The sequence below is a fragment of the Durio zibethinus genome, chromosome 2 (assembly GCF_047325235.1).
Source record: "Durio zibethinus cultivar Kanyao isolate XHJ-2024 chromosome 2, ASM4732523v1, whole genome shotgun sequence".
NCBI classification, from domain to species: domain Eukaryota; kingdom Viridiplantae; phylum Streptophyta; class Magnoliopsida; order Malvales; family Malvaceae; genus Durio; species Durio zibethinus.
Window position 1 is genome coordinate 8851602 of NC_143163.1, and position 17543 is coordinate 8869144.

At 34.9% G+C, this 17543-nt stretch overlaps 1 protein-coding gene across 5 annotated transcripts; it reads left to right on the forward strand.

Moving 5' to 3' along the window:
* Nucleotides 1-2825: 2825 nt before the first annotated feature.
* LOC111309230 (MAP3K epsilon protein kinase 1-like) lies at nucleotides 2826-17388 on the forward strand. Of its 5 annotated transcripts, XM_022908217.2 has the most exons (24): nucleotides 2826-3163; nucleotides 3623-3757; nucleotides 4640-4660; nucleotides 4976-5049; nucleotides 5127-5217; nucleotides 5299-5382; nucleotides 5862-5963; nucleotides 6077-6208; nucleotides 6429-6500; nucleotides 7162-7265; nucleotides 8177-8279; nucleotides 8481-8882; nucleotides 9468-9794; nucleotides 9908-9952; nucleotides 10968-11147; nucleotides 11294-11377; nucleotides 11859-11950; nucleotides 12047-12130; nucleotides 12372-13261; nucleotides 13570-13958; nucleotides 14051-14185; nucleotides 15083-15489; nucleotides 15763-15877; nucleotides 16877-17388. In XM_022908217.2, the coding sequence occupies exons 1-24, from the start codon at nucleotides 3104-3106 to the stop codon at nucleotides 17051-17053; spliced, it is 4305 nt and encodes a 1434-aa protein (XP_022763952.2). In that variant the 5' UTR covers nucleotides 2826-3103; the 3' UTR covers nucleotides 17054-17388. The 5 variants fall into 5 exon arrangements, with proteins under 5 accessions (XP_022763952.2, XP_089605769.1, XP_022763955.2 ...); XM_089749643.1 differs by lacking the exon at nucleotides 7162-7265; XM_022908220.2 differs by lacking the exons at nucleotides 9468-9794; nucleotides 9908-9952.
* The last annotated feature ends 155 nt before the right edge of the window (nucleotides 17389-17543 follow it).

Consider the following 17543-nt stretch of genomic DNA (forward strand, 5'->3'; position numbering starts at 1 on the left):
TTCCCTACTAGAGTGCTTCCTGATTTTTATTTACGAATATTTATTTTTATTTTAACATTATGTAAATTGAATATATATATATATATTTTTAGGAAACTAAAATTAGATAAAGATCATAAAATAGTAAGGTACAAAGTTTTTTCTACTGCATCAGCGACAAGCAGGTTCAAAATAAAATTAAGAGGGTCTTGAAATAAAAACAAAAAGGTTTTCATAACATTCATACATTACAAAGCGGTCATTATCAAACGAGTCGAACGAGTCAAAGCATTAGCACAATTGATCTCCTCTCTGAAGGTATGCATAACTTTGCTCTTGCAGCAATTTCTTGTAATTATCGATTAAAGGTTGCAAATACAAATTAGGAGTGGATTAGTTTTTAACTAAAGAAATGACAGCAATAGCATCAATTTTCACATCCAAGTTAGAAATATTAAATTGTTTAGCCAGCATTAACCCATCCCTAAAAGCTCATAATTCAGCCAACATATTTGTTCCATATCTTATAAATCTGGCAGAGCCAGCCACCCATTTTCCTGTATGGTCTCTAATGATGGTGCTAGCCCTTTCTCTTCCTGGATTTCCTATAAATGACCTATTGGTGTTAAGGTTAAAACGTCTAGACGGTTTCCATTTAACAGGAACGAAAGATACTTGGACGTGTCTCCCCTCTATCTGGTTCAAGGCATAGAATTCTCCTGCTTTCTCAATTGCATGCTTGACAACATCCACCTTTCTGCTGCTCTCTTTGAAAGTCCTATGATTTCTTTCTAGCCAAACTTCTCACATGATATGGACAAATAACAAGCCCCAGAGAATAGAATGGTGTTTTGATCTTCTATTATCAATAACGTTGAATTGGACCCAATCTCCAAAATTGCCACCCAGAGACAAACTTGCAACCTCCCTTTGGTTCCTTCCATACATTCTTGGTCCATTGGCAGTCACGTAAAAGGTGCTGAATGTCCTCTTGCCCTTGATCACATAACATGCAATTATTTTGAACGTTTATTCCACGTTGCATGAGAAAACCTTTCGTAGGCAAAATCTCATTCATACATTGCTAGACAAAAAAATTGGAGTTTAGGTAAAACTTTTAATCTCCAAATCCAATTCCACTAAATTTTCCTAGCATTACCCTTATCTGCCTTTCCAAAAAGATTTATATCATCCACAAAGATAATATCGGAAAAATGAGGCCCATTTTTATATGGTTTACAAGTTAACCATCTTTTTTCTTCACATGCTTCCAAAATCTTCAAGCTAAGAAATTCCATACACATGATGAATAAGTACAAGGATAGAGGTTCCCCAGCCTTATGCCCTGCCCTTTGAAGGTTTAAAGCTTTCAAGTATTCCTCCATTCAAAAGCACTGAGATTGAAAGTGATGAGATGCAACTCATGAGGTTAATAAGGGATGTAGGTATGTTGAAAAAAAACAAAACCTTTTCTAATGAAACTCCACTCAAGTCTATCATAAGCTTTTTTTAGATCCAATTTGACCACCATTTGTCCTTTTTTTTTACATTTTTCAAAAGCTTGAATAATTTCTTGGACAATAATACAGTTATCATAATATTTTCTTTTTGGTACAAAGCTAGTTTAGAAAAGAGATATGATTTTATTAAAAAATGGCCTGAGCCTCTGGACAACAATTTTTGTAACAATTTTATAAGTGATATTACACAGATTAATAGGCTTGAATTGGTCAATGCGTGATGAGTTAGTTATTTTAGGAATTAAAGATATACGTGTATCATTAAAAGATTCAAGCATCGACCTAACTTTAAAAATGCCTTTGATTGTCTCACAGACCTTTTCTTTCACAATATTCCAACATCGTTGAAAAAATTAAGGATGTAGTCCTTCTGGCCTAGGGGCTTTAAAAGCTTTAAAAAACCATACCATTTTTTGGATTTCAAGTTTTGAAATTGGTTTGAAGAGTTCCTCCTTGTCCTATTGTGAGAGTTGAATGATTTATCTTGGCCCATTCTCATACCACCAACGCCTTTTTATTTGCGATGTCGTATAAAAGTCACAAAAATATTTTTGCACTATTTGTCTCATGCTACTGGGCTCAGTATTCCAATTGCCTTTTGCCTTCTTGATCCTCAAGACCCACAATTCGATTGAATCTTTTTTCTGGTGATGGTTGATGCATGAAAGAATCTTGTGTTTTTATCACCATCAGTGACCTAACTTACTTTGGATTTCAAAGCCCATATATCCTCTTCAATCTTGAGAATTTATTTTTTGAATTATAAAAAAATATATTTTATAAATAAATGTATACTTGTAATAATTAATTTTATAACTAATTTAATAACAATTTGTAATGATATATTATCACAAATTGAAACATCATTTTTAAAAATTTAAATTTTGCATGCTTTCGAATGTTTGTAATCTTATGTGGACAAATTAATTTATAATACAAATTATAGTAAATTTATGAGAATAAAGTTTTAAATATTGTTAATTAATTTTTTAAAAATTATTATAATTTTTTCCACCCACATGTGGGTGACTGTGTCCCATAATAATCTAAGTTATTATTATTTGTTTAAAGGTAGTTTACTCATTTTTCATCCGGAGAATGAGACCAAGCAAATATTCCGGTTCTGACTTTAATACACGTTGAGAATGCACATCGGAGCAAGAAAATGACAGCCGGGTTGGGTAATTTTTTCTTTAAATTTCTCGGTTATTCTTATTCCCTTAACTTATCAATAAATTTTAATAATCATTCAATTTAATACCGTAAGAAAAATAATACTCCATAATGATGTACTACAAATATTATTCCACCTTCAATGCCACACCCACATCAACAGTATTAGAAGTCGCCCAATTGGTCATCCTTTCGCTTTCATCCGTTTCCTTTCCTTTTCCTTTCTTCTTTTTTTCCTTTTGCCTCTCGCAGGAGCTCTGGCCTTGTCGCTGGATTCCCGCGATTCTAAAACCTAAAATTTGTCGTCAAAAGATGGAGCATTTCTTCTTCTAGGGTTTCTTTTAAAGACCCATCGACTGCTTTTGTTCCTCATTTCCGGAAAAAAGAAAAACAAAGAGGAGGAAGAAGACGAACAATACACACTCTGAGCAATGTCTCGCCAAGCAGCTTCTTCCGCTTTCCACAAATCCAAAACTCTCGACAATAAATACGTAAGTCAATTTCCGTCATTCGATCTATTTTTCCAGGAATTTCTACTTTCTTCACTTCCTATTCATTTTCATCTCTTTCTTCTTCTCTTAATAACGGTTTGGTGGGTTATAAAATTGAGGGAATTAAAGGAATTAAATGGAAACAAAAAAAAAAAAGAAAATGTGAAGGTTTTGTTCGTCAAATGTTGCTCTCAATTCTTATTTTGCAGAAAAAAGCAGAAGTTATATATATTTTTTTAAATTCTGCTTTGATTAGTAGATGCAAATTACGTTGCAGTGAGTTGATGTAAATTGGAAGGAAAAACAGGATAAAGGAAAGAATTACACACTTTCAATTTGCCTTTGCCTTTTTCCATTTTTTTTTTTTTTTTTTGTTTTTAAACTCTCTTTGACAATTGAATGTCAAGGTTCTTACAGATATATTGAAATTTATATATTGTCTTCTCTTTTTTTGTAAAGATGCTTGGAGATGAAATCGGAAAAGGTGCATATGGACGTGTTTATAAAGGTTTAGATTTGGAGAATGGAGACTTTGTTGCAATTAAACAAGTATCTTTGGAGAATATAGCACAGGAGGATCTCAATATTATAATGGTTCGATTTTATATTCCTTTTTTTTTTCTCTAGAGTTTCTAAATTTTCACATACTTAAATCGATTTAGGGTTTCACTAGGATGGCCATGGCCTGCTAGATAGGGTTGAGCCATGTTGGCCGGTACATTAATGGTTTTGTTCCATATAGTTAAATTACAGTCAGCTTCAATAACTTTTCACAACTCTTGATTTTTGTTTTAGATCATACCATTTTTTCAGGACATTATGATGGATGAAAGATTGTTTGAATATGATGTTTTTTTGTCGATTGACATGTTTCGTAGGTTTTATTAATATTTTTTGTTAACCTTATTTGATGGTAGCTATCTAACTTCTTTTCTTATGATAAAAGATTCAGCAGTTTAATTTATCAATAAGCAATATGTTTTCTATCAGAGCTACTAAAGACTTGCAATATTTAAGTTTATTTGTCTTAACCACTTTCAATGACCTGCTTATGTGATGCCTGTTGCATTTTATTATAGACAACCATAGTGTGCAATCAATAAGGTGACTCGATTTTAGTCTTGAACATCTTTTCAACACTTATAGATTGTTTTTAGAGAATATTTAAATGTATTCTGGGTGTCAATAAAATTGCCTTGTTCCTGTGAAACCTGCTGCTTTTTATTCGTAGGTCATTTATCATTCTAGCCCTTAATTATGGTGTATTTAATATATATACATGTCTAACATTTTAGAAGAATTAGGTGATACACATGTGAAATGGAAATAAATATTTATATATTTCTATTTGGTCCATAGGAATGCTATCTTCGAACCATGCATTTATTATTTCCAGTTTCTGTTGTGTTAACTTGGCTGACAAGTTGCCTTTTTCTTTTGGATACACTTGGTTGGTGGAATGGGTTAACATTGCAGCAAGAGATTGATTTATTGAAGGTAACTACCTCCTTTAACATTTTTTTTTTTGTCTATTTTGGTGCTTTTTGAACTTTTCCCTTGTTATAATGCTGCATCAAAATTCTGCCTTGCGTATCTGACGCACGAGTTCTCCATATGGGCACCTAAGATGTCTTACTGCCAGTTGGCCGTGTTGCAAGTATCAGTCCCTTTTAATTTTCTCTTTTCCATTATTTGTTGTTTACTGGTCATCTTCATGGTAGTTGTTGTCTACTTCTGGTTGGATTTCTGATGGTAAGAAGTTGTGTTGTCAGTATCTTATTGATGCTAATTAACATTTGAGCTTCTTTGCAGAATTTGAACCATAAAAACATTGTGAAGTATCTTGGATCATTGAAGACAAAGACTCATCTGCATATAGTTCTTGAGTAACAAATCTTATATTGTGATTGCAGTGTTCTCTGAGCTGTTAGAAACTTGTAGTTATTGCTTTACGTTTTTACAGGTATGTGGAGAATGGTTCGCTTGCAAACATCATCAAGCCAAATAAATTTGGGCCTTTTCCAGAATCATTGGTGGCTGTTTATATTGCTCAGGTTTGTTTGTATATCTGCAATTTATTGTTTCATTTCCCTATTCAAGTATCTTTTGGATTTGCTAATTACTAGTTAAAACAGGTTTTAGAAGGCTTGGTTTATCTACATGAACAGGGTGTTATCCATCGTGATATTAAGGGTGCAAATATTTTGACAACTAAAGAGGTAGCCTAACAACTACTTCTCTTTTCTCTTATCTTTAGAGTTTTATTACTATTTCAGAGTCAGTTATTTTTAGTGATTCCCTTTCTATAAATTTGATCATGGCAGCAGAGATATGGAAGAGAACAGTACCATTGACCTCCTTACATATGGGGCCATTAGAGACTAGTGGAATTTGGTTCACTTAATTCATATGTTTCCTTGTACTTTGGCAAATTATGTGGTGAGAAATCTGCTAAGATAAATGAAGTTGAAGTGCTTAATTTCCTAGAGCAGAGCACCTGTCGGCTGCTGAATTTGTGGCCATATTTTATTGCCTCAAAGCTCAGTGTCCTTGTTTGTTTGTATGGATTCGTAGTAGTCACCATGCTGTTTTTTCTTCATGATTTCAAGTCCTAGTTAAGTTTGATGGTTGTCTTTTTGGGTGTATGGGTTCTCTTGGTTTCTTCCCGACTTATCCTCAACTTAATTTCTCATTTCAGGGTCTTGTGAAACTTGCTGATTTTGGTGTTGCAACCAAACTAACTGAGGCTGATGTTAACACACACTCAGTTGTTGGAACACCATATTGGATGGCCCCAGAGGTACTTCTTTGGTTCCAATTGATTAATTGTCAAACTTGTTTCTCCAAGTTTTCATCCACGGTATTTGAGGTATATATCGGATGCCTTACATTGGAGGTTAAATTATATTTCAGGTGATTGAAATGTCAGGAGTTTGTGCTGCTTCTGATATTTGGAGTGTTGGCTGTACTGTGATCGAACTGCTTACATGTGTGCCTCCGTACTATGATCTGCAGCCTATGCCAGCTCTCTTTCGGATTGTGCAGGTTTTTCCGACTTCTATATTTTCCACAAGTTTTTTAGTCAGTTTGTAATTATAAGAGTAAATTCTTTCTGCCTGAGTTTCTGTGTTTCTGTCTATCCTTTATGTACCTACCTTATTGATTAAATCGTTCCATATTCTCATATTACTTTTACTGCTGAAGAATGCTTTAACAAGTTCTTTTTTCTTGTCATCTCTTAAATTGCTTATCTTCTTACCCTCAGGATGAGCATCCACCAATACCTGATAGCCTATCTCCAGACATTACTGACTTTCTGCGCCAGTGCTTTAAGAAGGTAAGGTAGAAGATAAATGAAGTCCCAATTTTGGATTTTAATTATGTTTTGATCTTATCAAAAGTTTATTATCACAAGTCATGCTATTGCTTGGTTTGAGTGGACAGAATAGTCTAGTTATTAGTAAGGAAAAATTTGTATTAATTGGAATGAGACTTATGTTGATCTTATAAATTTGGAATATATGAAGACCAAAAAGTAACTAGATACTCATCTATGCTCTCCTTAACAGTGATTCTTATGATTCTTTTGTTCAATCTCTCTTTTCTTTTTTTTGGTTGCATTTTCTAATAAACAAAAAGAAGGAAAAAAGGTAACTTGCTCGAAGTTCTAGAATAAGCAAACATACTTATAGCCATAAAACTCTTAGGTGGAGGCCACCCTCAAGATTGAAATGAAATCAACAGAATGCAAGGAATATAGAATATCATGATAAATTTCATAGAATAATTGATGGCCGTGGGGCCAAAAGAATATATGTCCTTCAATCTTGGTCCTTAGTTTATATGATAACTACGAGAGTTCAGTCAGTTGTCCACCAATGTGATGGTGGTTGCTAAGTTCAAGCATTGGTATCAAACCGTCATTAATCTTCACTTGATCCCTTTTAAGTCATTGATAATTTGTTACATTGTTAGATGAAGCATCATTGAATTTTCAGGATGCCAGACAGAGGCCTGATGCAAAAACACTGCTTTCTCATCCTTGGATACGAAATAGCAGACGTGCTTTGCAGTCTTCTCTGCGGCACAGTGGAACCATTAGGTATATATAGTACAATATGTTGTGTTTAATGTGTTTGGTAGTTGTCTTATTGGAGTTTTGGTATCATTCCTGAAATTATGCTATGTGGTCCCACTTATGACCTAGACACCTGCAATCACTAATCTGGTAAATAATCAGAGTTTTGATTGATTTTAGTCTAAGTTACTTTAACAACTGTTTGTTTTCTTAGGATTTTTGTTTTGCAAGATATCTGCTGCTTTAATCTTGCAAACAGTATGTTGGTTGACGGATTCAATATATATTGTACCTATAGATTTCAGCCATACATCTTGTTTTACTTCCGTACTGCTGTCTGAGATAATTTGTTTAGATTGCCATATTTTGTTGTGAAAGCCAGAATGTGAGACTAAAATTTTGCATGTTGGAAGTTGGAACATAGTTTTAGTTTTTAGCCTTTTCTAGCTTGGTAATGTTGATATCACTTAATGGGTTCTCTAGTTTTAATCCTAAATTATGAGGACATATATCTGCTTATGAATGTTTCTGTTGTAAATTTAGTACCCGTACTAGAAGTTGCTTTCCCATTATATTACACTCTTAGGATAAATTCCTTTGTTCTGGTTTATCATTAATATTTGGTCTTTTTCTCTCCAGATTTTAAGCATTTTGTAAAATATTTTCCAAATGTTAGTCACTTTATTAAAAATATAGATGAAAGTTCTGGAGTTTAACTCTTATTCATATTTATCTAATTATTTGAAACATTTCTCCCTATCTTTTCATTTACTGAGGTAGTGGTCACTTCTGTATTTCAGCTGGCAGCAGCAAAATTGTTTTACTGTTTTGCAGGATTGACAAATAAATGTTATTTGAACATTTTATTTGTGTTCTATTTACTCCGTTATCTCATGATGACTTATGCTCCGATTACTTTCCTATTCCTTTGGCAGAAACATTTCGGAAGATGTTGCAGCAGATGCAGAAAGCTCTATTGGAGATAATCAGAGTGCTGGAGAGAGCCTTCCTTTGGAGAAAGTGGAGGCATCTGAAATGGTGAGAGCTATTTCAACCTGAACCTTTTTTGATAGGAAGCCTTAGCTAAAGTTGGAAGCTACAAGAGATAAATAATTTATTAAAGAAATAGATTGAAAATATTTTAAGTTGTTTGAAGACTAATGATTAGTTTTTCCAAACAATTGATGATAGAGGATGCTGATTTGTCACATTAATTACTTGTAATCTTTTGATTGTCAGAGCTCCAGGAAAGAGCTATTATCAGCAGAGGTCACTGATCGAAGCAAGTATGATCATGATCATGATCATTCTGCAGATAATAATCTTCTTGAAGAAAGAATAAATAATTTAGACGATGATCTACCGTCAGATCAAGTTCCAACCTTAGCCATTCATGAGAAATCATCATTACATAGTAGTTTGGGTAGACTACCTGTAAAGAATGGAGTGGATGACCTTGGTTCTGCTCAGCTTCATGAGATGTCTCATCAAGATGAAGTTATGTTGAATGGTGATGTTGGATCTCCTGAATCAAGAAGGAAACATTTGGAAAAAAGACATGGAGGCAAAGGAAGTTCAATTGATACTGAGAATAAATCATTTGGCTTTGGACCTATAACTCAGGATGCCAGTCTGCATAAGGTAATGCTTCTGAAATGGTGGCAGTTTCTGAGAAGTTAATTTGTTAGATTAATAAGGTTTAGATTTATTTACTTTCAAAATTTCTGTCTGATGCATTTCTTTGACATTTCTGTGCATGTTTCCATGTGGATGCTTAGGTGTGTGCTTGTGTACTTGCATTGGTTCTAGAACTAATCTTGGTTTCTGTGACATCATGAACCAGTTATCTCGGTGAAATCTCTTCTTCCCTTGTGTGGTTTGGTTAAAGAACAAATAAGCTGTTCTTTTAGATTTTAAAGAAGTTCAGGGAACTAATCGGTAGATCCATTCATTATCTTTGCCTGTTTTCATTTTGTAGACCAGATTGAATTAACAATAATGGATATAATATTGGGTATTGTTTTGTGCTCTAGTCTTTCATTTTTGTGCTCTGGTCCTCAAATTCTGGATTGAGATAGTAATTGTCTATGATTTTCTTTTGTAAATGCTGTATCTGTTCTGTGTACACAGCTTGTCATCATTTTACCATTCATCTTTCTCGCCTTCCTTTTTGGTTTCCTGACAAAGTAAAAGTGGAGTCTTACAATTTGAATCCCACTTTTGAAGGCTGTAAAAGCTTCAGTGACCTCAACTGGGAATGAGCTAAGTAGATTTAGTGACCCTCCTGGAGATGCTTCCTTGGATGACTTGTTTCATCCGTTGGATAGAAACCTGGAGGAAAGAGCAGCTGAAGCTTCAACATCTGCATCTACATCAAATGTGAACCAGGCTACTCTGCCTGATACTGGAAAAAATGACCTAGCTAAGAAATTAAGGGATACAATTGCTAAAAAACAAATGGAAGAGGAAATGGGGCAGTCAAATGGAGGTGGTAACCTGCTTCGCTTAATGATGGGTGTTTTGAAGGATGACGTAATTGACATTGATGGTTTGGTATGTTAAAATTATCTATTTGGTTTGGTATGTTTGGAGTACCATGTTTATGTTCTGCTATCAGACATGAACCTAATGGTGGTTTCTCTTGTTTATGGTATCCCTGTGGCCAGGTTTTTGATGAAAAGTTACCCGCCGAGAACCTATTTCCCCTACAGGTTCCTATCACTTCTTTCTAAGAGTGGCCTTTATTTCTTTCATCTCTAATGGAACCTCTTTTATAACTTCTCTTTTGGTTGTGCAATGCACTCTACCTTTAAATATATTGAGGTTTTCTTACCTATTGCTGTTTTGGATGCTTAGAATAGTTTGGCAACCTGATTCTAATTGGTTTAAAGTAACTTTTATACCTCTAAGCATGTGCAGCTACTTGTTAGAATTTTTGCAATTTTATCTTTATTGATAGCTGAAGTTTCAAAATTTCTAACAGAAACAGGATTTAAGTTCAACCTTGTAGATTGCTATTATGATTTTTAACCTATGCATGTGTCCAAGTTTATGCCTCTGAACTTATCTTCATATTCCATCTCCAAAGTACTAAGTATTAATTTTTTACTTCATTTTATTCTTAAGCGATGGTTTAGTTGTTTGAGTCTTAAATTTTCTTCTGGTTGCTTTAGTCATCCATTTTAAATGGTTGTCACCCATGTCTCTTGCTATTAAGTTTCAATCTAGTAAATCCTTTTTTGTGCTAATCAATTCAAAATTTAAGATCGTTGTTTTGAAAATTATAAACTATTTGCTGCCTCCTTTTGTAGATCTTTGGTTCTTCTCTTTTTCTTCTTTGCTATTTAATTTTGATTAATTGCCTGTCTCATGGAGGGCAGGCATCTCAAGTAATGTGAGTCTTCATCAGGTTGCTTTTGCATCTCATCAATCCTATTATAAATTGCCCATTGCAGATACTCCTAGACTGTGTGAATACTAAGGAGATTGTATTAGGAGTTTTTTCCCTTAAAATTTATGCACATATATTTACAATATTGTAAGGACAAAGACATGGTCATATAAGTAACTAAAATAATGAATTTGTATTTCTTACGAATGCTTTCTGATCCTCTCCATCTGTATGTTTTAAATGTCTTTCTATTGAATTATTAATTTTGAATCTTCCTCATGTTTTGTTGTTTCTGCAGCTGAGATTTAAAAGCTTATTTTGTTTTTGCAATATAGGCTGTTGAGTTTAGCAGATTAGTTGGCTCACTAAGACCAGAGGAGTCAGAGGATGCAATTGTAACTGCCAGCCAGAAACTCGTAGCAATCTTCCACCAGCGTCCTGAACAAAAAATTGTTTTTGTTACCCAGCATGGTTTGCTGCCTCTAATGGATTTGCTTGATGTCCCAAGAACTCGTGTATGTCAATTATGAGGCTCTTTTTTTTCTTCCCCTCCCCCCTCTTCCTAGATGGAAAAGGGGTAAAATTCTCTTTGATTGTTTCCAACTTGGTTACTAGATAGGTGAAGACCAACTGACGATGTTAATATTTACTGCAATTGCAGGTTATATGTTCTGTGCTTCAACTTATTAATCAGATTGTAAAAGATAACACTGATTTCCAGAAGAATGCTTGTCTTGTGGGCTTGGTAAGTGCTATGGTCATTTAGTTTTATTCATTCACATGTAGAACTGTGGGCAAGGTCTGCAGTTATTGCATAATCACTTAACAGGTTGTGGGACCTATCAAGGAGTTCTGTTTTATTTTGTTTTTCCCATTCATGGATAACAAAGTGTCCTGGCATTCTCATAACCTTACCAATTGCCAAGCATGTGCAGCCTCCTTGTTCCACACCAATGAGCTATTACCATGAGTCCTTAGGAGTTGGTTGAGAAGTCAAACCCAAGGGATCTCTTAATGAGGCATAGCCATGGTTTTTAGGACCCTTAGATTAACCTTTGGTTGTTTTAATTCATTTGAATAAAAGTTCTCATTTGTACGTATGATTCTGTCTGTGTGTTTGTGTGGCACTTCTTGGATTGATCTTTTCCACAGAAATGAGAAATGGGAGGGAGACTGGTTATATTGTAGTATTTAAGCTGTTTTATTCACTTCAAGATATATTATAGATTCCTTTGGTTATGAGTTTTGCGGGGCCCGATCGTCCTCGAGAAATTCGGATGGAAGCAGCTTGTTTCTTGCAGCAGCTTTGTCAGTCAAGGTGTTGAGTTATCTGCTCTTATTATTTAAATTGCTTAATATCACTTTTAATTGATGGAAAAGGATTGTACTGACCATGTTGGTTCCTTCTTTTTAGCTCCTTGACTTTGCAGATGTTCATAGCTTGCTGTGGAATCCCTGTTTTAGTTGGCTTTTTAGAGGCTGATTATGCCAAGTACAGGTTTGTGTGTTTGGGATGCTATTATAGTTGATATACATTTTAATGCTAGACGGATGACAGTCTACTACTTTGGAAAGCTGTAAAACCAAGTCATCTGAATTATTATTGTCAACTTCATTGATGCACTATCCCCTTTTTGATTCTTCTACCCCTTTTTATTTTTGGAATATTATGTTTTAAATGCTCCAGTGTATTTTCCTTTCTATACTTGAAAAATGCTTATTAGCCTCTTCTTACACAGGGAAATGGTTCATCTAGCAATTGATGGCATGTGGCAGGTCTTCAAGCTTCAGCGATCAACCCCAAGGAATGATTTCTGTCGAATAGCTGCTAAGAATGGGATATTGCTGAGGCTTATTAATACTCTGTATAGTTTAAATGAGGCAACTCGACTTGCAACCATATCTGTTGTGGGTGGATTTTCAGTAGATGGTTCAGCTCAACGGCAACGTTCTGGTCCATTAGATTCCAATCATCCTCTGTTTGCTCAGAATGAGACTCCACTCTCTCTAACTGATCAATCTGATGTTCATAAAGTTAGGCATGGAATTACTGAACATTCCTTTCCAACTGTAGCACAAGAACCTTCACGAGCTTCAACTTCACATTCTCAGAGGTCAGATACCAATCTGCCAGATTCACGTTATCTTGCTGTTGACAGTGACAGACCTCAATCTAGCAATGGAGCATTGGATGTATCAGTCGGTACTAAATTGGCAGATTTGACATCCCTAGAAAAAGTTACAAACATAGCCACCAAGGAATCTTCAACCTTTTCCAAAGAGCGAGAAAACTTGGATCGATGGAAACTTGATCATGCTAGAGCAGAGATTGACCTCATACAGCAGAAAATAAGTAACTCTGTGAGCAGGACATCTACAGACAGACCTCCCAAATCGATAGAAGGTATGTCAAATGGATTTCCCACTTCAATAACTACCCAGGCAGAGCAAGTTCGCCCACTGCTTAGCTTATTGGAGAAAGAACCTCCTTCTAGACATTTCTCTGGTCAATTGGAGTATGTACGCCACCTGTCAGGATTTGAGAGACATGAAAGCATACTGCCTCTGCTACATGCTAATGACAGGAAAACCAATGGTGAACTAGATTTCTTGATGGCTGAATTTGCAGGTATACACTAATGATTGATTGAGCTACTGCTTATTGCTTTATGCAGATATTAAAATATGTAAATGGTTGACCTTATCTTCCCATAATCACATTATCCTTAGGAAGTGATGAATCCTTGAAGGATACTATGCTGGAACTTCCTCTTTTATTTTTTTTCTCAGTATGCTGGAACTTCCTAAGTTAACATAAAAAGTTTAAATTTACGCTATCTTTAGATGAGACTTATGGCATTTCCACTGAGCTTCTTATTAATTAGGACTGAATTAGTAGACTTTTATTCAAGGCTGGGAGTTTCGTTATGGTTTCAGAGGTCTCTGGCCGTGGAAGAGAAAATGGAATTGTTGAATCTACACCTAGAATTCCACATAAAACAGTGAATAAGAAAGTCGGGCAACTGGCATTTAATGAAGGAGCAGCATCCACATCTGGTATAGCTTCTCAGACAGCATCAGGTGTATTATCTGGCTCAGGTGTTTTAAATGCTAGACCAGGAAGCGCGGCATCATCGGGGTTACTTTCCAACATGGTATCAACAATGAACGCGGATGTTGCCAGGGAGTACCTGGAAAAGGTAGCAGACCTACTTCTTGAGTTTGCTCAAGCAGATACAACTGTTAAGTCCTACATGTGTAGCCAAAGCTTGCTTAACCGTCTTTTCCAGATGTTTAATCGCATAGAGCCACCTATTCTTTTAAAGGTACCTAAAATATTTTGGCTTTTAATTTTATGTTTCAGATTGTTTAGTCATCCTGTATGGTTTGTACTCATTGCTCATTATCTTTTTCTTAGATACTGAAGTGTATTAATCATTTGTCTACCGACCCAAACTGCTTAGAGAATCTTCAACGTGCAGATGCAATTAAGTATTTGATCCCAAATCTAGAACTCAAAGATGGGCCTCTTGTATCCCAAATACATCATGAGGTTTGCCTTATTATACTTGATCATTTCGCCTAATGATGCATTTGCTAGCAAATGTGATATGTCGTCACCTGCTTAAGTTATCAACTGTGACTATCTGAGACTTAACATTTGTTTTATATTGATGTGCACCTGGTTTTAATCTAACTCCTGCCAACTTGATAATTTTGTCAATATTACTTCCCTCTATGTTTTGGATAGTTATCGCCTGGATTTAGTTCTAATGTTGACTGAATTCTTTAGATAATATGATGCACCTACCTGATGTTTGAAAAGTTGTTTTCAACTCAGGTGATAGCTTATCTTTGTACCATAGATAATCTTTAGGATTCATAACTACAAGCAAAGTAAAGTTGATTTACTAAATAATTGAACAACTGCTCTCTGCTTTTGCAGTTCTAGTTTCTTGTTGCTTTGCAAATTCTGTTCCTTTTTCCTCTCATGAGACATGGGTTTTTCTCCCCCGGCCACCTTTTTCCAACCCAAACATCCACATTTTTACCATTTTTCTTATTAATTTTGTTATTTTTTCTTGCTTTCTTACATTTTATATTTTTTGGAAGACCAAAATTTTCCTTCAATTATGTGGGGGTAAAATGCTGTAAATTAGCATTAGGGAGCTGAGTATTGAGCCTTGAGGGTAGTGTATGATATATGCCATACAAGCTTTATCATTTTGCTTTTGATTAGCCTAATAACTATATTATTTATTCTCCTTTCCTTCATCTCTACTCGTTAATTGGCAAAGTGTATACTGCAGCTATAAATCACAAACCAAAATTTGTCTATGGTTCTTTTATCCAATTATGATTCTTATTAAGTTGGGTTGGATTCTTGCTCTTTGCCCAAGTTACAGTGACATTATTCTGATCTATTTTCATCATATTTTATTTTCGGAAGGTCCTCAATGCACTGTTCAACTTGTGCAAGATAAATAAGAGGAGACAGGAACAAGCAGCAGAAAATGGAATTATTCCACACTTGATGAATTTTATCGTGTCAGATTCTCCCTTAAGACCACATGCATTGCCGCTACTATGTGACATGGCTCATGCATCACGTAATTCAAGGGAACAGTTGAGGGCCCATGGTGGATTAGATGTGTACTTGAGTTTGCTTGATGATGAGCTATGGTCTGTGACGGCATTAGATTCAATTGCTGTTTGCTTGGCTCATGACAATGACAATCGCAAGGTGGAACAAGCTTTGCTGAAGAAGGAAGCAGTTCAGAGATTGGTGAAGTTTTTCCAATGTTGTCCAGAGCAACATTTTGTCCACATATTGGAGCCATTCTTGAAAATTATCACGTAGGAGATACTACACCCCTCCTTTGGTTATTTCTTAGTTTTTAGATAAGATGGCAGTTTAAGGACCTAAAAGGAAACATTCTTACCATTTCACTGTTTAAATTGGTTTTATACTTTCACAGTGGACTCTGCAGTTGTTTATGTTTAATTTTTAAAGAAGTTTCCACCCTCTCTTTTCTTCCTCTAGACATTTAAAGAGACTGGCATATATGGAAAATTTGGTTCCTGATTTAGGATTTCCTACATTGACCCTATGTATATATTGGAATGCAGGAAATCATCCCAAATAAACACAACATTAGCTGTTACTGGTTTGACGCCACTGCTAATCTCAAGGTTGGATCATCAGGATGCTATTGCTCGTCTTAATCTACTTAAATTAATTAAGGTCAGTGCGACTCTTTCCCTTGTCAGAATCGGTGTGCTTTTTATTTTGTTTACAAATCGTTTGACTGATTCCAGATCCTTCAATGTAAACTTGTTTTGCTAGGTCTGTTAAGATTGTTCTTTTTAAGTAAATAAAAAAAACATGTTTTCCTATGTTGGTCATTTAAGTTGGAGAAATGTTTGGTGGGAAATGTACGCCATGCATGTTAGTTCTACTGTTAGTATGCCATGTCTTTGGGGAAATTTAGGAAATTTGCACCCTAAACATTCGAATAATGTATCATTTTAATCTAAATTCTAATATTGTTAACTCACCTATATGGTATCTAACAATTATAATTTTATTATATGCATGTTATTTATTAAATAAAAGTGTTAAATATTTTGCAAAAACCTTCATGTGGATGTCACATGACCAAAAGTAATTGATTGATTCTAGACAATTTTATGATTTAGGTAAAAGAATATGTATTTTTAATTTATTTTGAGAAAAAAACATTGATATTATGTGCGGTGAACACATTAACTTAATAATATTTGTCATGCGCTGCATATAAGCTGATATGGTTAATGAGATTAGTACATAATTGAAGGTTTAAGGTACAAATTGTACATTTAATTTCTTTCGGTACCAATTTGAACATTTTCCTAAAGTTTATGTATCAAAATTGTAATTTAACTCTTTTCTAAATGTAGGGAGAAATTAAAATTAAGAAATGTTGATTGGCGTTTTAACTTTTTAAGACATGAATATCATGCTCTGTAAAAAAATTACATACTTAAAACCTAATTTTAATTATATTTCATTAATGATGCGAGGATATGTGTAAGCACTTACTTGAAAGAGACTAACAGTGGAGAGTGCAGAGCAATTCACTGGGTAGCATTTTTCATAGATGTTCACTTAAGTGCAGTCATGGTTCATAACTTATTGCTCAGTGACGCTTTAAGAGGATGTTTATTGTGAATAGTTAGGTCACTGTAATTTTTGCTTTTGCAGGCTGTTTATGAGCACCACCCACGACCAAAGCAATTAATCGTGGAGAATGATTTACCGCAGAAGCTTCAGAATCTAATTGAAGAACGCAGAGATGGGCAGCGTTCTGGAGGCCAAGTGTTGGTGAAACAAATGGCTACTTCGTTGCTCAAAGCCCTTCATATTAACACTGTCCTGTAAATTTATGTGTCTATCTTGTCCTCCCTGTTACGTATATTTTGATTCTTTAGGAAGGAATGATTTCTCCTTTTCTTCTTTTGATTATTTTTCCCCGGTTCCCTGATTTTCTCATCTCTCACATCAATGATGTGGAGGCAACCGCATATAGGAAACGCATTTGATGCTGTCTGTTTGCTGCCTAGATTGTTTTCTTATATGTAGCTTTCAGTTTGCTGGTGTTACCCTTTGTCCTGGTTTTTCGGTACTCTCATTTTTTTTTGTTCTTAGAAAATGTTCCAATGATTTGGTTCCAATTGTGTTTACAGTAATATAAAGCTTTTGAAATGGTCCTGACATTGGGAGTCCTACTGAAGAAGTATCTCGTTTGGATTGTAATCCTTGTTACTTAATTTGCTAATGCATGGCATAGAGAGGATTAATGTCGACGTTTAATACCAGCACCAGTTATTTCTAGGCTTTGGATGTCCAAACCATAAGGCAAACATTGTAG

Excerpts from the sequence above, each read along its gene's own strand:
- LOC111309230 (XM_022908217.2), top strand. The coding sequence starts at position 3,104 with ATGTCTCGCCAAGCAGCTTCTTCCGCTTTCCACAAATCCAAAACTCTC. Across the intron at positions 3,758-4,639 it reads AGGATCTCAATATTATAATG|CAAGAGATTGATTTATTGAA; the intron begins GTTCGATTTTAT and ends TTAACATTGCAG. Across the intron at positions 6,209-6,428 it reads CTCTCTTTCGGATTGTGCAG|GATGAGCATCCACCAATACC; the intron begins GTTTTTCCGACT and ends TCTTACCCTCAG.